Source organism: Engraulis encrasicolus, chromosome 7 (genome assembly GCF_034702125.1).
Source record: "Engraulis encrasicolus isolate BLACKSEA-1 chromosome 7, IST_EnEncr_1.0, whole genome shotgun sequence".
In the NCBI taxonomy this organism is placed as follows: domain Eukaryota; kingdom Metazoa; phylum Chordata; class Actinopteri; order Clupeiformes; family Engraulidae; genus Engraulis; species Engraulis encrasicolus.
This window is the reverse complement of record NC_085863.1, coordinates 15,391,585-15,416,104: the sequence shown is the minus strand read 5'-3', so window position 1 is coordinate 15,416,104 and position 24,520 is coordinate 15,391,585. Positions and strand designations below refer to the sequence as shown.

The window sequence follows — 24,520 nt, the reverse complement described above, 5'->3', positions numbered from 1 at the left end:
TTTTGGTTAGCACCTGGGGTTCATAAATTGAATGCAACATATATCAGAGAATTGTTGAAATATTGGGGTGTTTGTGCAACAATCAGCCAACAGAGCTGGAAAGAGCTCGTTCCAAAGAAAAGAACTCTTAAAATAGTTCCACACCCTAGTGCCATGAAGTGACCCATATCGAAAGAAAAAAAAACAAATAGACAAAAACTCCTGTCCTGTAGCTGCCTTAAAAGCTTTACGTCTTCCACCATCTCTCGCAGTATGTCTATGCCTGCCTGCTTTCCTTTCTTTCATTTCAGAAATTCACACTTCATTCATCCAATCAAAAGTACGCATACACTTTAACACAATATCATGTACACTTTACTTTATTACCACCAAGATATAGGGCTGAAAGCATTTTCATTGCCATCGCTAAAGTGTTCTCTTGCCCTTCACTGTGGCTTTGCCACTGCTGAAAAGTAGACTAAACTAGTCATTCAACGCCTTTCTGGGTCTCCTGCTTCACTTTCAGTTCAGTTCAGTCATGTCAATAATATATGTGTTTAACTGTCCTCTTCTCTGGCCTTTGTGTTGATATTATAAAATGTATTTGAATACTCTGAATGAGGAGATCATGTATATGACCAATAAGTTGGTAGGATGGTGGGTGTAAATGTATGGCTATATGGATATGTGAATAGGTGGACACAGTTACGGATAGGTGGATGTAACCATATTTAAATAAATTAAGTGGAACATAAAGGGAAAACATGTTGATCACATTGCTGTTATCACTTTGAGAGGTGGTGAGACGTGTTCATTGAGCGTTGTGACCAACTTTATAGATTTGTTGTATACTTTGCTAATCATGAAAACCAATCCAGGCCTGTTGTAAAGCACTAGTAATATTGGCTATTTATGGAGCACACATACAGTTATTGCCATTCCTTGTCTCCACTTCTCTCCCATCCAGTCACCTCTTTGTCACAGTTATGTCTCTCTAAGTGCCAAATGTTGTTTTTGAAAGCACTGACTCCTTTTGTGAAAACATTAAACAGGAGATTTGATGAGCTCTAACTGTCTGTGTGTGGTGTGTTCTGTTTCCTAATAGGGCCTAATGTCAGTCATGCATCATGCTGTTTTTTATACAGTGGGGGAAATGTAAAAACTGCTGTCAAATAGAGAGGTATGTGGGCTGATTTTGTAGGTTCCAAAGGCCTACTCAAAAGAAACACTTGTGGAGAAATGATAGGGCTGTGTAGCTAGGCCTACACTAATGGACTTAGAGTTTGGTGTTGTTGTTGCCATTGACCAGATTAAGCCAATGCTCTTCCTAATTTAGCCATGCCAAAGAGTGTCCTGTCTTTCTGTGGTGTTTGGCCCACGACAACTTGGAACTAGTGACAGCCAGTGTGGAAGTCGCCCATGTAGGTCACGGGCACGGCCATGGATGGCACGCAAAGGGCGTGCGGCTGATATACACAGGCAGACTTGTGGTGCTACGCTGACAGCGTAAAGTAGCCATTCACGAAAATAGAAGCCCATAAGAGCAGAGTGGAAGAAGTTGTCGAAGCGTCCTGTATGTCGATATCAAAGGCAAAGGTGTGTGTGATTTTGTTGTTGTTGCGAAATAAGGAGCTTGCCATTGCCATTTAAGTCGTGTGCGTTAACGTGGAAATAAATTATGCGGTGGTAGAGAAACTTGCTGTCGGCACTACTGTGAAGTTTGCTCTCACGCAAGAGAGGTAGCCAAAACTGCGTGGTGGTGATGTTTCATGTGACCTCACATTTATCAACATAAACAAAGTATTTGAAAAGTTTGCTCATTAATGTAATCCTAATCAGCGCAGGCAGCAAACGTGTTATCATGTCTTGTCAACATACTTCGTGTGAACGAAGCTAACGGAACTGGAGTGGCGACGACTGAAGAGCGTAGACTATTTTTTTTATTGCTAACCTAGCCCGTCAGTGCCAGGCAGGCTGCCATACGGTTGACAGTCTTGTCGTTGGCACTGCTGCCAGCTCCAACCAAATAGCCACTTCGGAAGTAGCAAGTGAGGTTTAAGAACCCTCGTCACACTTGTGCTTGCATGACATTCACCGAGTAGTAGGACTAGTTGCAGTGTTGTTGTTCTGTACATTGGCATGTCGGTTGTGAGGCGAACAAAACAGCTATTATCACCCACCGGTTTACATTTTTCTTGTTTCAGTTCTTGCTTGAATAATGGCGACACAGATGTTCGAGAACGCACAAGGGACACTGCCAGGGGTTCACCCCGAGGTGAGTGGTGGAAGTTGGACTGTTGTGAAGTTTTTGTGGGCCATCGCAGTGATGTGTCAGTTCTACAGGGAAGGACACACGTCGCACACCTGTTTGGGCCAGTATTCGGTCTCAAATGCTGCTTTAATTGGGGTGGTGTGGAGGATGCTGCCATTCACCTTATGGCAGCCAATGTAGATGATCCAGGCTACCCTGAGAAAACTCAGAGAGCTAAACAAGATGCTGAGCTCTGAAGTTTGCCAATACAAGGAGTGATTCAGGGATAATAGAACAACAGCTAAATAGCACCCTCTTTAGGAAGATTTTTCTTTCTTGTGAGATGTTGTTTTTTTTAACAGATTCCACCATCAATTATCCTCTTCTTTCAGAATAGGTTATTTCTTATACCTACCTGGAACTTCTTGATTTAAAACCAAATACCACCAGTCAGTACTGTTGTTATGTAACTTTGCCTAAACGTTGCCTTTGCCTAAAAGAAATATTTCAGTCCCACCATTCCATCCATCTGTGAAGTTGAACCCATGTGACATGCCCCCTTTCCCCAGGCACCAAATCACCTTGACCGTGAATGTGAAAATATAATACTATCCTATCCTATCCTTGCTCTGCTCACAATATTCCTTACGCTACCATTTAGGGCCATTGGTCCCCTTACTCTGAGAGCATCAATCAGCGTATGCGGGTTCCTGATCGGATCCGGGTGGCCCCAGTACCACTACTGGAAGAGGACCAGAGACAGGAGGAGCGTCATGCCTACACCATGCACATACCAGACAAGCTGGCACTCACAGGTGAGGGGAGGGTTGAGGAGGAGGCTTCAGGGGAAAGGTGGAGGCGTGGGGAAGGAGTTGGTGACCGCGATTTCCTCGGGTTACTGTTGTTCCTGGAACGACATCGCAAATTTGCTCTTGATCAACATCTGGTATGTTAGCCTATTCTAGGTCTGATTCCAAAACTTAACGGGCATGCCAAGTGCCGTCACGGTGGTATACGGCTCTGGTTATGGCTAGGTAGGCTATTACAGTGGCTATATGTGGAACTGTGCCTAAACCAAAACTAATTCCTAAACATAACCTGTCAGTGAAAATGTGTGCACCAACCTAACAACATGCCAAATTATGCCTTTACCAAAACATATTCCTAAACTTAACCTGTCAGTGAATAATTGTATTTTGTAACAGCATGGCACTTCTGCATAACTGATCTTAATCCATAGGCTACAGAACACGTTACTGGCGCGAAATCTGACATAGATAACCACTCAAACCAGATGTTGATCCAGGACCAACTTTGCGATGTCGTTCCAGCAACAACAGTAACCTGAGGAAATCGCGGTCACCGGAACGAGTTAGAGAAAGTTCTATGACAACCATTCCACTGGCACTGAATTGGTTAATAAGTCTTCTCAGCATTCTGAGCATTCTAAGAACTCCTCAGCATTATGTCAGAGAGAGTAGAGAGAGAGAGGGGTTCCATTGGCCCATTGTTTCCTGGTTCTATTATGCCCCCCCTTAGGCAGACCTAAGGACTGTTCTATTCATTGTAGGAGCATTATGACACGGCCCTTTAGGCAGACCGGAACCTGGTCGCGTTAGGTGCCCATAGAAACCTATTATGTTGGCATATCTCTATACTTAAAGAATCTCTGATTATGTTGTGTTGATGCAAGATGCAACACACCTATTGACTAGGGCTGGGTAAAATAATCGATTCAATCGATAATCGATCGATATCATTTAAAATTCACATAATCGATTCACAGGGCACAAAATCGATTTTTTTGCTCTTTTTCTTTTTGTTCTTTTTGTTTCATTTTGGTCTATGGAAAATACCCAGTAGGTATTAGTCAATAGGCCTAGGCCTACTTATTACAAAATAGCAATCTGTTAACACTGTCAAGCCACAGCCCTTTGACATTTTTATATAAAAATAGGCAACAGCATCTTTTGGGGGAAATCCTTGCACCAAAAAGGGAACGGATTGAATCGATTCGGAGTGAATCGAATTGAATCGAATCGAATCGTGATTAATCGATTCAAAGCCCTAAGAATCGAAATCGAATCGATACAGGAACACGGCTGCAATACCCAGCCCTATTATTGACTGGTCAATAGTGCATTCACTAACTGCTTCCAAATTAATTTGGGCAATATGGCAAGGAGGAAGCAAAAGAGGAAAGTAATTGTCATTTTCTCATACTTTCCTTGTGGATAATGTACTGTATCTCTGCTCTATCACCACTACTTTAAAATAAATGAAAATAGCTCATGTTGAATGGAAGACCATGGTAAATTAGTACATAATAGTGTTCAGAACTTTTTGGGGTGAAATTCTGGAGACTGTGTATTACACTGTATACTGTATGGAGTGCTATATTCTAAGTTATTTTTTAGAAAATAGTATCTTGTATATTCTGGTACTCACAGCTGTCGTTTCTTTGCCCTTGCAGATGTTCCAGACCTCAGTGTGAGGCCGGTCCTGTCCAAGCACGGCCACACCTCTCTCTGGGAGATGCACCAGAGCGCCTTGGGCATAGACACATCTTACCCCCAGCACTCTGCCAACGTTGGTGGTTTTGTTTTTCGCAGGGTGCGAGTTGTAGGAGTGGGTGAATGTGGTGCTGCAGAAGGATTCCCATCCCTTTTGGGTTTGATGTCCTCTGCTAAATGTTTTAGATCTATGTTGGGGGGCAGGAACTTCATAGCAATTATTGCAACTCCATGAAGTTTCATAAAGCATATTGTGAAAACATACATGCAGCATATAATACATTCATTAATTAACTGATGGACAACAGCAAAAAGCGATGTTAATATTTCAAGTCAAGGGGATGCTTCATTACTCACGGCACACACAGTATGTGTATTAATGCTAGTTCCTTGTAGGAGCGGGAAAGGATCTGCACACTGCTTGCAAAAGACTTAATTTATTAGAAGCAACGTTTCGATCATGGATCTTCTTCAGACATCTTGATCTAGATGCCTGAAGAAGATCTATGATCGAAACGTTGCTCCTAATAAATTAAGTATTTTGCAAGCAGTGTGCAGATCCTTTCCCGCTGCTACATGTGACAGTTTTTTGATTTGGCACCTGCTGATGCTTTTTTGCTGGATGTGCGCACTTTCCACTACACTTTTAATGCTAGTTGCTGGCATTTTATGCCCTATTTTTGGCAGTCAAAGTATGAAAGCACCTTTACCTAACTGCACACAAGTAGTAGAATTGTAACCAGGACTAAGATTTTGCATGTTAGGAAAGCCAAACAAGTGACAAAATTCAGTAGGTAGATGGATACATGGCAGATGGAGATGTGTTTTAGATTATGCTTCATAAACCCACCCACCCCTCTTAACACTCTCTACCCTTGTGTTGTGTCCAGAGCCCCATTCGGAGGTCTTACAGTGACCAGGCCTTTGGGCGTAGTCCCCCACACACTCCACGCTCTAAAGAGGCACTGCAGACTCCAACCTCGTAAGTGCCGTATTGTTTCTTTCATTCGTTCTGGCTTGACGTGCAATAGCACAATGCCTTTTCTCCCTAAATGCAACCATTTTCAGGATGTTCTGATGAAGATTTAAGGTCAAAGACGTCCAAAATGAAATTGTCCTTCAGTGTAACGGCTACCTTCTGCTGACTGTAACTGTAAAAACATGACTCTTTTTATTTATTTATTTTTTCCAGTGAATTCATGAAAGCCTCGGCTGTCATCCATTCACTTGAAACAATTTAAAAATCATGTTTTTTTTACACTCACAGTCAGCAGAAGGTATCCGCTGCACTGAAGGACAATTTCATTTTGGACGTCTTTGACCCATCAGCAGACAGATGATGGTCTTTTATTGCCTTGAGATGGCTGGATGGTTTACTGTACATCCAATCATCTTGAAGATGCTACAAATGAGAGTTGTAGATTTTTGCTGAGTTAAAGATGAAAGGAATGCTTTTTTAAATCTTGTATTGCATGTTGGACCAGAGCAGAATCTGTGTACGCATATGCAAAAAGGACCACACAGACATTTCACTGCCATCATCTTTTAGTTACCAACTATCTTTTTGTGTGAATTGTAGGGCTGTAACAATTTTGTATTGAACCAAGAAATCCTGATACGCAGAATCACAATACTTGGTGCAGTATGTGGTGCAAGAGGGCGGTATCGTGATGCGCCCTTTCAGAGTTCTGTTACCCTTCAGTCCAGTACCTTTCAGTGCCCTTCATTTACTTTTTAAAAAATGATCCTCTCGTAACCTGTAATCATCATAGTTTTATTTATTATTGATTTTATCTTCTAATACTGGAAAATGTGAAGAAAACTAATTGATGAATTAATTTAAAAAGATATACCGTGTTTAAAGAATCGTGGGGTGTATCAAACTGTAGGTCAAAGACCGTGACACAAACCGAATCATGAGTTGAGTGCATCTTTACAGCCCTAGAGAATTCATGCACGGTTCATGTGTAGTTGTGATACTGCGCTATATAAATACGTTGTATTGTATTTTTCTGCTCAGATGTGAACAAACACTTCAGAAAGTAAATGTCCTGCCGTATTTTCCTTGTACTGTTGCTTTAAACAGGTCAATTTAATCTACAAGTTAACAGTTCAAAGTTCCATGCACAGCTCCTAGGTGCTGGTAGATGCAGGAATGTTCAATACTTCAAAAGAAAGAAGTCTACCGCACACATTCTTGACTTTATGCTCGTTTTATTAGAGCGAACAATGCGTTTCGCCTCAGTGCGTCATCAGGCTCGCTCATATACCTGAGCGAGCCTGATGACGCACTGTGGTGAAGTGCGTTGTTCGCTCTAATAAAACGAGCATAAAGTCAAGAATGTGTGCGGTAGACTTCTTTCTTTTGAAGTATTAATCTACAAGTTACTTCTAGTCTATTTCAGTTGCGTTTATGATATATTCAACAGGTTCCGTTAATTGGTGAGTGTATACAGAATGTGGCAGGGCTTAACTTTCTGAACCTGGGATGTTCACCTCTGCAGTGTGACATAGGCAATCTGCCGTGTTGTTTCCTAAAACTCACTACAGTTCCTGCCTCTATCCCTCCCTTTCCTATTCCCCTCCTGAATCATTGTCCCTTACATCGCCCCCATGACCTGTTTCCTGGACAACACCCTGCCCCGCCCCTCCCCTCCCCGCCCTGGCTCGCACCCTGTTGCCGTGGTAGCCGCAGTTCCAGTTCCAGAAGAGCCCTGGCGGCCCCCATGGACCCTCTGGCATCTGACGCCCTGTCCGCAGCCTCAGGCCCTGGGGCCCCGACCCCCGTCCCACTCAACCTGCTGTCCGCCCAGAGTGTGCTGCAGGCGGCCAAGGAGCTAGGCCAGCAGGCCTCCCAGAGGCTCCTCCAGACCGTGGCCCAGAAGTACTCCTCCAGGTGACCCACGCACAAGAAGGCCAGCTGAAGCGGCCGGTCTACAACAACCAACTCAGAAAACACCAGCCAACCAGCTTTGCTTGCTCTTGCTCTTGCTCCTCCTTCCCATTCCCTCATTACCGTTACCAGTCTTAACCATACCTGTCAAATTTGAGCTTCAAAAAATCGGGATCATTCCCAGGTTTTACGCAAGAACCTGGAAATGTTCTATTGGCAATACGCATATTTTCCGGGGAAATGCCAAATCGGGAAGACAGCGGGAAATAAGTCAGAAATTGGGAGTTTCCCAGAAAAAAAAACGGGAGGCTTCCCAACTTTGCTTGCTCTCCCCCCCCATCTCCTCTCCCCTGTAGCCGTGTGCCCCTGTCCTGCTTGATGAGTCTTGATGGACGTAGTAGCTTCACTCCTTGTTCTCCTGATTCCCTCTTACCTGCAACAGCAGAACCTCTCATAACTTTCCAACCTCACTCTCATTTGCTCCTCAACCAAGATGTTCTGCTGTTTCATGGCTGGGATTAGCTATATTGCTGAGTGATTGGCAGTGCTTTGCCGCCCACTTATCTTACCATGCATGCCTTTACTGCTCTCTTTATTTGGTTTGTCTTAGTTGTTTTGGTGTTACCGCTGAGGTAGTTTTGATCAGCCCTCCCTAGCTTTTCTTTGTTGGGCTCACTTGGACATGGGCTGATCTTCCATCAGTGTATGTCTGCAAAAATACTTTTACATGAGAAAAAAACAAACATTTTTGTTGAGTCAGAAGAAACAAAGCAAATCAATCTTTAAAGGGACATGTAACACGTAACATCTTAAGTGTGAGTGAAGCTGCGTGCCTTTCCTTGTTCCATGTGTTTCATTCACTTGCTTGAACCTCCTGCTTTTCTAATAGTCAGTGTTGCTCTTTTACCACTTTTATGTGCTTCAATGATCTAGTCAGTTGTAACCCTCAAATATGTCTTTTCCGTGAGTGGCATCCCTTTGGTGCAGTTTCATCACTCCAATACACTGCATGACCAGCAGGGGGCATAGTTTTCTTTACTTTTGTGGACTTTTCCAACCAAAAAGTGCTTTGTCAACTAAAATACTATATTTTCAGCAGATAACACATACACTTAATACTGTACTCTCCTGTAAGTGAAGTTTAAACTGCATTAGATGTACTAGCTGCTTCTGCTGTCTTGCCTGCACTGCTGCGGGGATCTGTGAGGTCATGGGTTTGCTGAGCAAGGTTGCAGTGAATCCAGGCAAAGCTGACCTCTGGTGTCTTCATTCGTCTACTCTCTCTCTCTCTTCTCTACTCTTAAAGATTTGGTCTCCAAGAGCCTCCTGCTTCTGCTCGTAGCTCCTCAGAGGTTGTTCAGCCATCCCAGGAGAACAGGAGAAGGTGATCTTTCTTTTTAAAAAAAAAATATTTTTTTAGAGGCATTTTTGCCTTTATTTCAGTAGGACGGTATAAGAGGCAACAGGAAGCAAGTGGGAGAGGGAGACGGAGGAGGATCGGCAAATTACCTGGGCCAGAATTGAACCTGCGTCGCCGGCACAATAACCCAGTGCCCTACCGTTAGGCCACGGCAGGGCTGAGGGGGATCTGTCTTGTCTCGGCTTGTCCACAACATGGAGATACCAGATTCAGAGTGTAGTGCTGCTGCTGTGCGTCTATTCTGCCTGGAAACTTAACAGACACCGATTTTCGGACGGTCTTATGTACCTTACCTGTCTGTAAAGGAAGACGCTTTATTGAGCCCAAAGAAAACTGAGGAAACAAATCGCATTGCGATCATTCTTTTTGATCTTTTATAAGTGAATGCTGTGGAATGAGATGTTAAGGTGTGTGTGTGTGTGTGTGTGTGTGTGTGTGTGTGTGTGTGTGTGTGTGTGTAGTCTGCAGCAGGCACCTGAGTCCTGGGTCTGCCCAGAAGAGGAGTCTGGAGCTGCAGTGGAGTTCATCGTGCTGCGGCGACAGGTGAGATGGAGACACGGGGCTGCAGGCCTACTGTACTGTATGTAGACTTGCACCTGAGTCTTGGTCTCCCAACAAAGGCCCGCGGGCCAAATCCGGTCTGTGCGTGGCAAACATTTGGCCCGCCATGAGGTCAGGGGTCCGTATCTCGAAAGCGTCTTTGCTAACGACGGTAGCAAAGTCCTTCGTAAGAGCGACTCAACTCTCTCTCGACAGCGACGCTTGCCACTAAATCCAAGGGAATGGTGTTACGTCTTAAGACGGTCATTAACCTCTTAATACACAGCCCCTGTTATTAGAATGGCAATGACCAAGTCATAATGTATCACTAAAGGCCCTGTGCGCTGTCATAGTTGTGTAATACTATGGGAATAACGTTTTTTTTCATTGCCTAGTAGTACAATGTTCCAGGGGTGTAACGACGCGTGTTAAAGGGCTACACATGGAGCCTGTCTTTTTCTACCCTTTCTTATATAGTGAGATCCAACATGAAAGCAGTTGTTGTTTTTTTTTTAGAGTTTTATTTGCTAAAATCGGCATTAACTATTAGCATAATTGTTTGTAACATTCTCCATTGAACTCATAGAGGTAGAAAATAGCACTAGAGAGGACCCCGCCCCCCTTTTTACGGCAATCTGTAGGTAGATCAGAGAAATGGAAATGAACGGAGAACGAGGCTCACCTCTGTCAAAAATGGCTTAATCATGTGAAAATGTCCATCAACACACTATACAAGGACAAATAGTTGAAGTGTGTTGCTAACTTTGTTCATAAAATATATACTTTGATTTTTAAATGTATTTTATCGACTCATATGATTTAAGTAGATATTTAGCCTGACATTTCAAATCTGGTCTTTGATTAAAGTGTTACTTCATATTTACACAGTTTTAGTTAATTTCTTGACAGGGGTGGGCGTGTTCTCCATTGACTTGCATTGCCTGAAGGTACCTACACTACCTACGGAAGTTGGAAAGCTCCTGCTGCCATTTCCCAGTGCTGTCGCAAATTGCTGTGTCCTCTCTAGTGTTATTTTCTACCTCTATGATTGAACTAGTGTGTATGATATGAAATCCCTGTTGTGTGTCTGTCTGTCTGTCTGTCTGTCTGTCTGTCTGTCTGTCTGTGTCTGTGCGTCTCCGTCTCCCAGCTGCTGAAGATGAGTCGACGTCTGGCGGCGCTGGAGCGCCAGAACGTGGAGCACAAGCAGTCGGAGATGCTGCTCTTCTCCCTCATGGTGTCGGCCGTGCTGCTCAACGGATGGCTCTGGATGCGCAGATAGAAGCACACACACCCCTCCCGAACTACACTGGGACGCACACACACCATCCCTAACTTCACTGGGGCCTAATACAAAGAAGCTGGTTCAGGAGTAAACCAGGTTAAGTTAAGACGTAAATCATTTAATAGAAGAGCCTGTAGTCCTCATTTTCTTGAGAAAACGAGGCGTCCTGGCTCTTCTATTAGATGATTTACCTCTTAACTTCACCTGGTTTACTCCTGAACCAGCTTCTTAGTATAGGCCCTCTCTGGTCTCCAGTCCAGGCACCCGACTAACACTGTCTGTCTCTCTTCTGGTCCTGAACTGCAGCAGAGCCTGTTGCCTACCTGCCTCACGTCACTTACCCACTCACTACTACTGATGGGGTGAGGTACTCGACCAATGGCTCTGGACTTACAGACAAGAGATGACACCACCCACCCGCCCTCCATTTCAGCCACACTCTCTCCACTTTACTGATTTTTAACCAACATCACCTCCCTGTCCTGTCTGGTCCCCAGAGCACAGTGTGCTGTGCCCTGCATCACTCCCCCCCACGCTCTCACTCCTACAGCTCAACAGCTGACTGTGGATGTACAGAGGAGGGACAGACCCTCCAAACGGGACGCTTTATACTCTGCAGAGAGACCCACCTAACCGACACACTGGGGAGTGTTATTTGTGCATTTAGTTGTTGCAAGGTAACACCATCTTCCCCATTTGTGCTCAGAGCAGAGACTTAACATACCTGCCTGTGTGTCTGTCTGTCTGTCCTCCTCACCTGACCCCTTCCCCTTCCCCTCTCATCAATAATAATGGAGAGGCGATGTGCGGTGCATGCTCAATAGTAATTAGCCACCCTCTCTACACCCGGCCGTACTGTAGCTATGCTAATACACAGGCATTGCACAGTAGAGAGGCACTGGAGTGAACTGTACAGTATGTGAGTGAGTGTTGTGCTAATTGTTTGTGGAAGTGGCGGACAGGTAGGATTGTGGTGTCGCTTTGAGCATGTTGCATGGACGTTTTGTATTTATGTCTTCGAAGGAAAAAGGAGCAGTCTTGGAAATGGGTCACTTCATATGTTGTTTTGGGCCTCTTATTTACTTATTTATGGCACATAAGATTGTAGAAAATATTACTGACATTTTTTTAACAGGTATGCAAGCATAGGTATTTAAAGTGCCACATGTAAACTCGGCCATTTCTTTTTCACAATCAGAGCTGGTTTACAAGCTGGCCTCTAACGCACAGATATACTGAAATCATTTTGATAGACTTTTTAGGGTATCGTATCCCATTGAGTGTAACTCAGTTATACTGTACATATGGCGTCTACTGGGTAGTTATTCAGAGGCTATCCAAACCAGGGGTGCATTTCTCGAAAGCGTAGTTGCTAACTATGTGAGCTACTTCATTGGTTGCAATGCAATTTCCCATTGGCAACTACCCAAGGTGCTAAGTGCTAACAACTACGCTTACTAGAAATGCACCCCAGGCTAGCTGGACAGGGCTGGCATTCCTATTGAAAGTACAGTATGTCTAGCGTCCAATCCAGCTATGTTCAATGCAGAGCAAGCTGTAAACCTCAGAGTAGGGCAGCTCTAAGAGGTTTATCTTCCAATCAAAACAAAGCTGCGGGGGTACTCTACTAATAGATTTACCGTGAGCTGCAAGTTGACACAGCCAGGTGAATGACTAGCCCTGTTTTCTGGAGTTAGCCCCTGCTCACCCAGGGAGCTGTGGTAAGCGTATGGTTCAGGAGCAAACCAGGTTAAGTTCAGGGATAAATCATTTAATAAAAGAGCCCAAAGTCCTCATTTTAAAAATCATATGAGGACTCCAGGCTCTTCCATTAGATGATTTACCTCTTAACTTAACCTGGTTTACTCCTGAACCAGCTCCTTAATATAGGCCCCAGGGAGCTGTGGTAAGCGTATGGGTATATATTTAGAATGATTTAATGACTGCTCTGCCTCTGCCCATGACTTCTGTGCAAGTCTCTTCGGGTCAGAGCAGAGCCAGAGGTCAAACCATGAGCTCACTCTCCTGTTGACCTTTGATTCTATTGATGACAGACTTATTAAATAGATGAGTTAATATTTCAATTCAGTGGGCTTTTGTAAACAAGTGTTGACAAACAGTTAGTCTGTGCACTGACAGGAGGTTGAAGTGTTTAAGATAAATGCAATACACCACCACTACAACACTAGCACTTTAGCCTTCTTGTCAAATTGTATTTTTGTGTCAGTTTTTTTGTTATTGTTTTGTAAGCACCGGAATATGGTGTGCAGTATAAGAGACGTCACACTTGGGATCTCAGAGTCTCCTGTGGGACATATGACATGCCTTTCTTGAGTTGGATTTTAAATATGAAATAAATATTATCCATTAAATGAGCCTTACTTTGGTGGTTTCTTGTGAATGAGTGTGTGTGGTTACATTAAACATTAAATTCCATGTATGAGTTGTTCATGGCCCCAGGTCTTTGTTAGAGGTGCACCGAAATGAAAATTTGAGGCCGAAACCGAAACCGAATAATAATCAATCACTTGGCCGAATACAGAAACCGAAACGTACAATTCAGTCAAAAGTTATGTTTTTCACCATTTCTTAAATATTGGTTAAATCTACGGTTTACATTAAATGTTTTGACATGTTTTTGAAAGAAAATAAATGTGAATTTGAAGTCTTCAAATGTTAGAGTAGAACTGAAATTAGTTCAATTAATGCCCATTTTCAATTCATTTTCTATTCGTCCTCCAATTCGGCCACTGAATTGACTTTCGTCCGAAAACCGAAAGTGTCTTTTTGTGCGTTTTAGGCCGAATATTTTCTGCGGCTTAATTTTCGGTGCACCTCTACTCTTTGTATAACGTGTCAGGGTGTCATATCAGGTTTCCCATTATTCATTTCTTTACATTTGCCACATGAGCCATTATGCAGAAATAAGTACACAGTGATATATGATACTCTGTGGAATCTCTGTGCAGCACTTAATAATACTTTTTAAAAATCAAGTAAATATTTATCAGTGTGTAAGTTACAAAGACTGTTAGTTAAGACTAAACTTATTCTGTGATTAAAAAAAAACTTCAAAGCAAACATAACATGGTTAGGAAAGGCATTTTCTTTTTAATATCAAGTGGTTTTAACAAAAATATGTGAATAACAATAGTAATTATTACAAAAAAGGAATTCTTGTAGATTTACTCCATAAAAATTTAAATTAAGAGTTAACTCATTATTTTTGGAACATTGCAGAAGTAAAAACAAAAACAAACAAACAAACAAAACCAAAACCACAAAATGAAACCTGCATGAGATGATTTGTGTCAATTGAATATCTGATTAAAGGAGAATACAAGTTAATTTAAAAATAAAGAAAGAAAATGATTGTACAGTAACATTATGGAGCAGCTTTTCTATATCCACCTTTTCGAGACTGACCAGAAACACTGGTGGAGGGGATGTTGGCACTAAATGAACATGACATGACGTTTGGGTGATGCAGCTTTGTGAGAGCTGCATACAGTAGATTGTGACTTTTGTGATCTGTTAAGAAAACCTACCAGGCCGCTCTTTGAAGCGCTGGTGAAATGCACATTGTGGTAGAGGTCACAGCCATATGTTACAAAGGAGGGATGACAATGGCTAGAGGCCTAGGACATGGAAAAGAGAACAGACTGGCACTCATATGCCTCTTTTCTACTGCCAGTTTTCTGGTAGGCCTACAGCGCGACTCTGCCGCTACTTTTTTGCTTTTCGAATAGCCACGACACAGCTCAATCTTGTTATCCTTAATAACGCAAAATATTCAGTGTCATAGTGGCAGCATGTAATGTGTCATGACTCATCACCAGAACGGATGACGTACAGTACAGGTCACACAATCATACTGGTGCCATGCATAGAGTCAAAGCACTTGTTCAGAAGAACCAGAGGAGGGCGCAAAAGGGCCAGAAAACATAAACATAAAGGAAAAAATGACTGGAGTGCATTTCTCGGAAGCGTAGTTGCTAACTGTTGGTTGCAATTCAATTAGGCTACCCATTGGCAACTACCCAAGTTGCTAACTGCTAACAACTAAGCTTTCCAGAAATGCACCCCTGGTTTGCAGCATCGTCAGATAGATTGAGTGAGAAATGCGTCAGCCCTCTTGCCAGTCAATTGTGGTGAACATGAACCTTTTGAAATACACCCAAATTGGGCAGGTTAGACTGACAGGATTGGCACAATAGGCTACTACTTGGCACGAGACATCAGAATAGAGTATAATTTATTAATTGGACAGGTCTTCAAACCACATCCAGCCATTTAGAAATGTGTGGCATTTTAATTCAGCCCATAATTCTGCATATTAAAAAAAATGACAAGCGTTAAAGGCGGCTATCTTGATCGGTCATCATGTATCCAGTACCCATGCGCATCTCTCGAGGTGTTCACAATACATCCTCACTATCTGCCTGTTCACACAACAGTATCCACATTTTGTGAATCACACTTGTGAATGTAGAAGCTTTCATCGTTAGGTCTTTTGTGTCTGGAGTGAGTGAGCATGGTCTGGAAGCTAGTATGGTCTTGTTGTAACCACTGGTTGATCTTGTATAATAATGACAGTGAGTAGTTAGAACCCCAAAGTTGACACAAAAAAGTAATTCCAACCAACACACAACTCTGGGTTCATTGAAATCCACTATGGGTGACCTAGTCTTAGAAGATACAACCCAGTAGCCTACCACATTTGTTCACAATATCAACAGATCCTAATTTGCACAACAGGTAATACTTGATCACTTGCATTAATCACACAGGTGTTTTGAAATGACCTCTATGATCCAGGTTGCTCATGATTGCCCTGTGTTCCTGAATAACACTGCACAACACACCAGTTCTGACAAAGTGCGGAGCACTGCTCTGAAAGTGAACCACACTCAAAGTGAACTTTTGATTGCGATTCAAGTCTATTTTGTTGGATCCTTATGATGAAATCCACTCTTGAACGAATAGGCTACTCTTTTATGTCTGCTCCATACAATGTACATACAATTGAACTTGCCAGTGTAGAGGGCAAGCTAAATTGATGAATTCAAAAGTGCTTCCCTTGCTGCCAGCACTGGTGTGTTCTGGCTTTAAGTTTGTTCTGGCTAGTCAGGAATTCTACATGAATACTGAGATGCATAGGAATACTGCAGGCACTACTGTCCCATTGCACCACTCCAGAGGTGTCAATAACAGGCTCACATAGTAAAGAGGCAGTCTGCTCTGAATTAGTCGATCAGTAAAAACAGCTACCCAGGGAAAGTCACCTTTGTAATGTGACAGGGATTTGAATTGATGTACAGTATAAACCCGAGATTGATACTTCAATGCCATGCCTCTTCTCTCATCTTCACCCTCACTGGATACCTCTTTGGTCAATTTCTTTAAAAAAAAAAGAAACATTCACCTAAGACACCTTCTACTCATTGTTAATAAAACACGACACTTCCTAGAAATGCATTTCATGACGAGAGCTGTGATAATGATGGGACCGTGCTCTGACGTTTTCACGCTCACAATGATTAATTAGTCCTACTGGAAAACCCTCACACATTTCTAATGTCTGACTCCAAACGCATCTGATCTACAATGTCACGAGGTGAGTAACCCCATCCCCAATAGAGTATGGGGACAGATACTATTGCCTGTTACTCTCTGGACAGACTAGCCCTCTACGACAGTCTTTCCCCTCTTTTCCACAGCCAGTTTTCTGGAAGGCCTGCAGATCGACAAAGCGTGACTTGACCGCCACTTTTTGCTTTTTGAATAGGCATGACACAGCTCAATCGTAAAGCAAAAAGTGGCAGCTGAGTCGCGCTTTGTCCAGCTGTAAGCCTACCAGAAAACCGGTGGTGGAAAAGAGGCCTATGTCCCCTGACCAAGCACCCCAGATCACTGACGACCGACAGGGTTATTATAGATAAAGAACAATCTTAGTAACCTCTTGCTCTGATGCTGCCTTTAATTCTGTGAAAACTACACACTGGTACAAACATACACCCAAACATCTCAAATAATACACACATGATATGTACATAATCTCTCTTCTACATGCACAAGTACAACTCTGAAATGAAATCCTTGGAAATTCTGACAGAAGAAATGCAGTGCTTCTAACCCTTCCTTCACCACAACCACTCACACACACACACACACACACACACGAAGAACCACACTCACACGCACACACCACACACAAGCTCACGCACACGCACACACACACACACTTAAACAACCCAAATCAGAGGGCTTTTATTACAAGGCACCATCACATCGCACCACATCGTCACTCTACCAAAATACGATACTAGCCCACATGAACTCACTCAAAGGGTGCTGTGGTCCTTCACCGGCTATGCCTTTCGTAAAACCATGTTTTTGTTCATCTACCAACTACATAAAAACACATTCAATTCAATCATGACACTTCCAACACGTCTATAGACAACTATTTACACAGTAACACTTCAAAAAGTGTCAGAGTAAGACTGCAACTCTTTGATTGTAACTCCGTCCAAAGGCAAATTAACACGCGACTTACCGTAACGCCCCGGGTAGCGTCTCCCAGGCTTAATACTTTAATGGGAAGTACGGTAACACATTACTTCTAGGAAAAGACGTGCACTGGTAACAGCGCCCCCTGTCTTTCTTTAAGCCACCTGCAGCTTCAGGCAATGGGTTCATTTGTTTTCAGTTGTGCACACTAACTTGTTCAAATGTTGGGGATCACACGATCACAGAAAGACTCAAAAAAGAAATGTAATAAAATGTTTTTAAAAAAGTAAACATGTTACTACCTACAGTATTTAGGTATCCTACCCCAAGTGCCATATGTAACACAACAGCTAAATATTGGTCTATGCATAAATATACTATCTGAGGAAAGAGAGCAACAACAGAAGATAGAATACAGGGTAGATAGTGCAATACATGCAAATGGTGATGGATCAAATAAGAGAAAGCATTACAAAATAAAATTAAAATGGATGAAAAGCTAAGACATTTGGTCCAAGGGTTTGGGAGGGAAAAGGAAGATTAAAATTCTTCCGATGAATGAAGGTTCGTCTCTTGACATCAGGAACGGCACCGTACTCGCTAAGTCCCAGCTGGTATTTTTCACTGAAAAACACCTTTTTTTCCTTTCAAAGTGTCACCAAGGGTGCATCTACACACACCCTCACAGAGAACCAAGTAGCAGTTTATAGAAATGTAGACGTATGGATGATATGAATGATATGCATTTTGTGGGTTTGCATAGATATAGAGGTGTGTGTGTGTGTGTGTGTGTGTGTGTGTGTGTGTGTGTGTGTGTGTGTGTGTGTGTGTGTGTGTGTGTGTGTGTGAGCAGGCACTCTGTTTTAGATGAGTATCTCCACCATGTCGCTGTCCACGTCGGCCTGGCTGAGCGGTTGGGGAAGTGACTGCACTGGGGCCCTCCTCTCCAGCGTGCTGCTGTGGTACGCAGGAACATCTGACACAAACACACACATAGATTATCTTATTTTATGTTTTATAAAATATAAAATATTTTATGTTTTCTAGGGGCGCCACTTGCACGGGTGAGGCATACATGCAATTTCGTTGTGTGCAGTGTGCAGTGTTCACTTGTGTGCTGTGGAGTGCTGTGTCACAATGGCAATGGGAGTTTCCCAATGGGCTCTCACTCACTTATAAAAAAAGTCAAAGAATGCGCGCACATCAGTGGCACAGGTGCTGGACCCAAAATAAGATAACTGAAAAGAAAATAAAGGTCCGCAACACTGTTAAATGCTCCCAAAGATTATGTGCCATTAAATATTTGGGAGCATTTAACAGTTTTGCAGACCTTTATTTTATTTTCTTTCACTCACTTATGTCATGTCAAGGACTACAGATGTAGATTATCCTGAGGCTAACTGGTACAATGATTGAGTGGTAGAATGGTAGAGTAACTTTATTGCTTCCCGAAGGGAAATTAAGGGTGTGTGCTTGCGCGCGCATATGTGTCCTACCTGCGATGTGGTCGGGTATATATATACAGGACTGGGGCTGATGATACTACAGTGCGTGTGTGTGTGTGTGTGTGTGTGTGTGTGTGTGTGTGTGTGTGTGTGTGTGTGTGTGTGTGTGTGTGTGTGTGTGTGTGTGTGTGTGTGTGCGTGCGCGTGTGTGTATGCGTGCGCGTGTGTCCTACCTGCGATGCGGTCGGGTATATACACAGGGCTGGGGCTGATGACACTACAGTGTGTGTGTGTGTGTGTGTGTGTGTGTGTGTGTGTGTGTGTGTGTGTGTGCGTGTGTGTGTGTGTGTGCACGCGCGCATGCGTCTTAACCGCGATGCGGTCGGGTATATACACAGGGCTGGGGCTGATGATACTACAGTGTGTGTGTGTGTGTGTGTGTGTGTGTGTGTGCGTGTGTGTGTGTGTGTGTGCGTGCGCGTGTGTCCTACCTGCGATGCGGTCGGGTATATACACAGGGCTGGGGCTGATGACACTACAGTGTGTGTGTGTGTGTGTGTGTGTGTGTGTGTGTGTGTGTGTGTGTGTGTGTGTGTGCATGCGCGTGTGTGTCCTACCTGCGATGCGGTCGGGTATATACACGGGGCTGGGGCTGATGACACTACAGTGTGTGTGTGTGTGTGTGTGTGTGTGTGTGTGTGTGTGTGTGCATGCGCGCGTGTGCCCTACCTGCGATGCGGTCGGGTATATACACGGGGCTGGGGCTGGCGTACACGGGGCTGGGGCTGGTGAGGCGGCTCTGGGCAGGCAGGGTGGTGGCGCTGGGGGTGGGCAGGGACGGCAGGGCGGGGGTGCTGGGCTTGCTGGCCTCCTGGCCCTTGTCGGTCTGGGTGTAGCTGTCCCTGCTGCCCGTCTTGGAGTGGCTGGAGGCCAGCACGGGGGACGGCGACGAGGAGATGGACTCCGCCCTCAGGGAGTCTGTGCGGAACTCTGGGCCCAGGAGCACTCCTGAGAGAGGGAACAGAGGGGACAAACAAATTCTAGGTTGTTTCGTCCGGAGGCGGTATTACGTGCCTACGTCACAATAGCTATGCGCGTCCTTGTTGCCGACGACGTTTGAATCGTCGCCATGACAACCGTCCATACCGTCCCTAATCTTAACCCTAAACCTAAATCTAAACCTAACCCTAGCCCAAACCTTAACCCTAAACCTAAACCTAACCTTAACCCTAAACCTAACCCTAACCTAAAACCCTAAACCGAACCCTAAGTCGCTTGTTTGAAACTAGTGAGTCCCAGTGCAGTGCCCACTGCCGTTCGGCAACGAGGACGCGCATCACTAGTGACGTAGGCACGTCCGGAAGAAGCACCCTAGTTTTTGTGAATCCCGGGAACAGAGGGACATAGTAAAGGAAGTTAGCAGACGAGATGCATAAAGTATGGTCAAAGAGGGTAGATTAAAGAAAGAGGATTGAAACTATGCCCACCCAATGCCAAAAAAATGCTCAAGTTTGGTCTCCAAAGGGGCGTTGTCCCCTCCTTCTTCTTCTCTTTTTGTGGTGTTTGGTGGCGGCTTGCACAAGATGTGCGCTACCGCCATCTACAGGGCTAAGGGGACTCCATTGATTCTCCAAAGGTCTCCTAACAAAAGGTCTCCTAAAGGGGCGTTCACCTGACCTCACATGGATCCCGGAAAAGTCTGAGCCTGAAGTATCTTCCTCTTATCTATGCTCTTTGGTATGGTGGTATGGTATGGATTTTTTAAAAAATCTGTCAACGGTAGGGACACATAGGAGGCGAAGCGAGCGAAGCGAAGAGAGGCGAAATCCAACCGTCATCAGGTCGTCGCGGCGAATCAAATGGAATGGAACAGTTATGTTGTTGATTTGATTGGGCCGCGGCAGGCGAATTCGCTCCTCATTTGCATAACATTAAACTTTCTTTAATAATTTCGATTCGCTTCGCTCCTGTTCGCTTGCTTTCGCTTGCCTTCGCCTCTCTCATAGGAATGAATGGCAAAGTTCGCAAATTTGCGTGTATGTGTCCCTATCGTAAGGTGTTTTATCCACGACGACAAGTGGATAAAAAAAACTCAATCATTATTATTATCATCATCCTCACCCAGACTGCCCTTCCAGCTGCGGTCGTCCTTGCGCTGCTCCTCGGTGATGGGGCTGCCGCTGAGGCCCAGCGTGTGGGACAGCAGTCCTGACGAGCCCCCCCTCTCCGCCCGGTCCGCCCCACTGCTGCTGGCGTTGGCGATGGACATGAGGGACTTGGAGGGTCGCATGGCGGAGGAGGGCGCGTCGCCCTTGCCGCCCGGGTCCTTGCGCGAGCGCTGGTGCAGCACCTTGATCATGGCGTCCTTCTCGATGATCTGGGCGTGCAAGTTCTTTATCCTGGACGGGAGAGTTGGAGAAGAGGAGGAATGGATTATTAGTTTATCATTTTAAAATATTCTGGGGGGCTTTTTGGGCCTTTATTTTTGCAATACGACAGACAGGAAGCAAGTAGCCTGGTCCTGACCATCCCATAATACTACCATTTCCATTTCGTATTTATGATCTGGACTTTGTTTGATCTGACGCGAAGGGCATTTTCGGAAAAATCAGGATTTAATTTATAAGTTGTTGAACAAACATGACGTCTATCTATGGCGATGTAGGACCGTTTAACAGACATGTCTGACAGAACATCCTACCCTAGGATAAAATTACAATGTAGGACCGTTTGTCAGAACACCGGTGAAAATCCTACCGGTCAACATCACTCCACAGAGGACAGGTACCAGACGTAGTGCGCAGCCAAGTGTCTTGGCGGAAGTACGTAGGATGGCGCGCGAGGCTAGGAAGCAAGTGGGGAGAGAGAAACGGGGAAGGACAAAGGACCTGGGCTGGATTTGAACCTGGGTTGTTGTTGTAGCAGTGAAGTGCCCTACCGCTTCAGCCAAGGCTGGGCCCAATTATCACATCATCTGTTCATCATCCTTTGGTCACAGACTGCTACTAGACTAGTATGACTACTAGCAACTACTTGTAACTTCATTCAGCAGTGAAAAACAGGTATATCTGTTTATATATTATTATATACCATTGTGTCCTTATAAACACATATATAAGCTGCATTCAGGATTTTGAGATTTGAGCTGTTTATATTAAAAATGTGGGTAAGTTAGAGCTGAATGAACACATTCTAAGGCAAAAAAGAGGGTCCTAGCTTTTAAATGTAACTCATTTCAAGTTTGTATCGGAGACTGAGATATTTACGATTTAATAGGCAGAGGCCACCCTTTCCCAAAAAGGGCTTAGGACAAAATGGACAGCTTGTCACAAGTGGCAATAAGAATGTTCCTTGTTCTGATGTTTTTTTTCTTTCTTTTTTTAAGATATCTTTTTTGGGGTTTCTGCCTTTGTTAAGGACATGACCGTGAGAGAGTATGACACAGGAAATGAGTGGGTGGAGAGAGAGGTGAAGGATCGGCAAAGGACCCTGGGTCAGAATGGAACCCGGGCGGGTCGCCAGCGTAATGGAACAGCGTCCCTGAGTTCTGATGTTTTTGATTAACCATTGCAATGCATACATCAACAACATGCATATTGGCATTGCATACACATTGACGTTCTTGTGGCAAGTGTGTGCGTGTGTGCTCGTGTCTGTCTGTCTGTGACTATGTGACTGTGTGTGTGACTGTGTGTGTGTGTGTGTGACTGTGTGTGTGTGTGTGTGTGTGTGTGTGTGTGTGTGTTATAGTGTACCTGCTCTCCATGTCTAGGCATCGTCTGTTGGCCATCAGGATCTCCTCCTCCTCCTTCTGGATGTGTGTGTGTGTGTGTGTGTGTGTGTGTGTGTGTGTGTGTGTGTGTGTGTGTGTGTGTGTGTGTGTGTGTGTGACTGTGTGTGTGTGTGATCGTATACCTGCTCTCCATGTCTAGGCATCTCCTGTTGGCCATGAGAATCTCCTCCTCTTCCTTCTGGATGCGGGCCTCTACTGACACGTCATAGCTGCTGCTGGGGGAGTGGCTGATGCCCCCGGACGACGTGTCCCTGAAGAAAGCACACACACATACACACACACACATACACACACACACAAGCACACACACACACACACATACACACACACACATACACACACACACACGCAAGCACACACGCAGTCACGGACAAACACAGGCACGCACACAGGCACACAAGCACACACACACGCACAAACGCACACAAACACGCACAGCCACACACATGCACACAGACGCAGACACAAACACCCGCGCACACACAGACACACGCACGCACGCACGCATATAAACACACACTTTAGAATTTATATAACTAATAATAGTCCATACTGTATGTGTAAGGGTCCCATGAGTTTGCACCCAAAGGGATTTCAGAACAGTTTTTATGACTTTGCTGGCCACCCATATCGCTGATGGAAGAGGGGAAACTTTAGACACATGACCGTATGGTATGTTATAAAAATTCCAAGATGATTTTCTTATTTTACCGCCTTTCCCTTAGGGTCGGCACTTGTGGGATATTCACTGTAAACATCTGGTCCAGTGTTGAGAATAGACCGTCTCATGATGACCCCCTCTAGGTAATGCTGTTCCAACTTGTACTGCATGTGTGTGTTTGTATGTGCTCACATATTCATACTGGTCATGTATAATGTTTGAAAGAAAGCCTTTGAAAAAGCCCAACTGGGAAACTCCAACTGCCATTGTCATTGTGACACAGCATTTATGTCTCACCCGCACAAGAGGGCAGCAGTGTGGCGGGATGGTACCAGGCTCAGGGTACCTCAGTCATGGAGGAGGATGGGGGAGAGCACTGGTTATTTACTCCCCCCACTGTGTCTGTGTGTGTGTGTGTGTGTGTGTGTGTGTGTGTGTGTGTGTGTCCCTCTAACCTTTGCGTGGCGACTGAAGCAGCTGCGTCGAGTGCAGTGTGTGTGTGTGTGTGTGTGCGTGTGTGTGCTAGCGTCCGCGTGTGTGTGTCCCTCTAACCTCTGCGTGGCGACTGAAGCTGCTGCGTGGAGTGCAGTATGTGTGTGTGTGTGTGTGTGTGTGTGTGTGTGTGTGCTAGCATCCGCATGTGTGTGTGTGTGTGTGTGTGTGTGTGTGTGTGTGTGTGTGTGTGTGCTAGCGTCCGCATGTGTGTGTGTGTGTGTGCTAGCGTCCCTCTAACCTCTGCGTGGCGACTGAGGCGGCTGCGTCGAGGGCGAACTGCCGCATGACGCTCTCCTCCAGGTACTTCTGCTCCCACTTGGTCATGTCGGCCTCCAGGGCCAGGATACGCTCCTCCTTCTCCCGCAGGTGCTCCATCAGCGCCGTGGCGTTGTACTCCGGAGACACCGCGCTCTGGGAACTGCTGCCCTGACGCTGCATGTATGCACGTACACACACACGCACACACACACACACACACGTACGCACACACACACACAAGCAGAGAAACACAGGCGCACACACAAGCACGCATGCACGCACAGACACACACAGTCAGAGTCAACATAATGACATTAAAAGTACTAGAGTTGCACACTGAAAAAAAACAGTACTGCGTGGCGTTGTACTCCGGAGACCCCACGCTCTGGGAGCTGCCCTGACGATGTACGCACGTACACACATACGCACACACGCAGAGAAACACAGGCGCACACACAAGCATGCACGCACGCA

At 44.7% G+C, this 24,520-nt stretch overlaps 2 protein-coding genes across 5 annotated transcripts in view; one reads left to right on the top strand and one right to left on the bottom strand.

Annotated features, from left to right (window-relative positions):
• Window positions 1–1,462: 1,462 nt before the first annotated feature.
• On the top strand, window positions 1,463–11,023 carry LOC134452512 (mitochondrial fission factor homolog B). Of its 4 annotated transcripts, none has more exons than XM_063202941.1 (9): window positions 1,466–1,575; window positions 2,184–2,254; window positions 2,892–3,045; window positions 4,704–4,843; window positions 5,634–5,725; window positions 7,433–7,639; window positions 8,943–9,020; window positions 9,518–9,599; window positions 10,747–11,023. In XM_063202941.1, the coding sequence occupies exons 2-9, from the start codon at window positions 2,198–2,200 to the stop codon at window positions 10,876–10,878; spliced, it is 942 nt and encodes a 313-aa protein (XP_063059011.1). In that variant the 5' UTR covers window positions 1,466–1,575; window positions 2,184–2,197; the 3' UTR covers window positions 10,879–11,023. The 4 variants fall into 4 exon arrangements, with proteins under 4 accessions (XP_063059014.1, XP_063059011.1, XP_063059013.1 ...); XM_063202943.1 differs by having other exon boundaries at window positions 1,467–1,575; window positions 4,704–4,819; XM_063202942.1 differs by lacking the exon at window positions 1,466–1,575 and adding an exon at window positions 1,586–2,027.
• A 6,622-nt stretch (window positions 11,024–17,645) lies between these two features.
• The window catches only part of amot (angiomotin), a 62,909-nt gene continuing 56,034 nt past the window's right edge, over window positions 17,646–24,520 (bottom strand). The window contains exons 14-18 of the mRNA XM_063202967.1: window positions 24,027–24,220; window positions 22,755–22,883; window positions 20,961–21,238; window positions 19,569–19,847; window positions 17,646–18,370 (exon numbers count right to left, since the gene is read on the bottom strand). Of these exons, the coding sequence (XP_063059037.1) occupies window positions 18,258–18,370; window positions 19,569–19,847; window positions 20,961–21,238; window positions 22,755–22,883; window positions 24,027–24,220 (993 nt within the window). The 3' untranslated portion in view covers window positions 17,646–18,257. The remainder of the gene's footprint in view (window positions 18,371–19,568; window positions 19,848–20,960; window positions 21,239–22,754; window positions 22,884–24,026; window positions 24,221–24,520) is intronic.

Coding starts and splice junctions, on each gene's coding strand:
- LOC134452512 (XM_063202941.1), top strand. CDS start 2,198: ATGGCGACACAGATGTTCGAGAACGCACAAGGGACACTGCCAGGGGTT. Junction 2,255..2,891: donor TGCCAGGGGTTCACCCCGAG/GTGAGTGGTGGA, acceptor GCTACCATTTAG/GGCCATTGGTCCCCTTACTC. Junction 9,600..10,746: donor TCATCGTGCTGCGGCGACAG/GTGAGATGGAGA, acceptor TCCGTCTCCCAG/CTGCTGAAGATGAGTCGACG.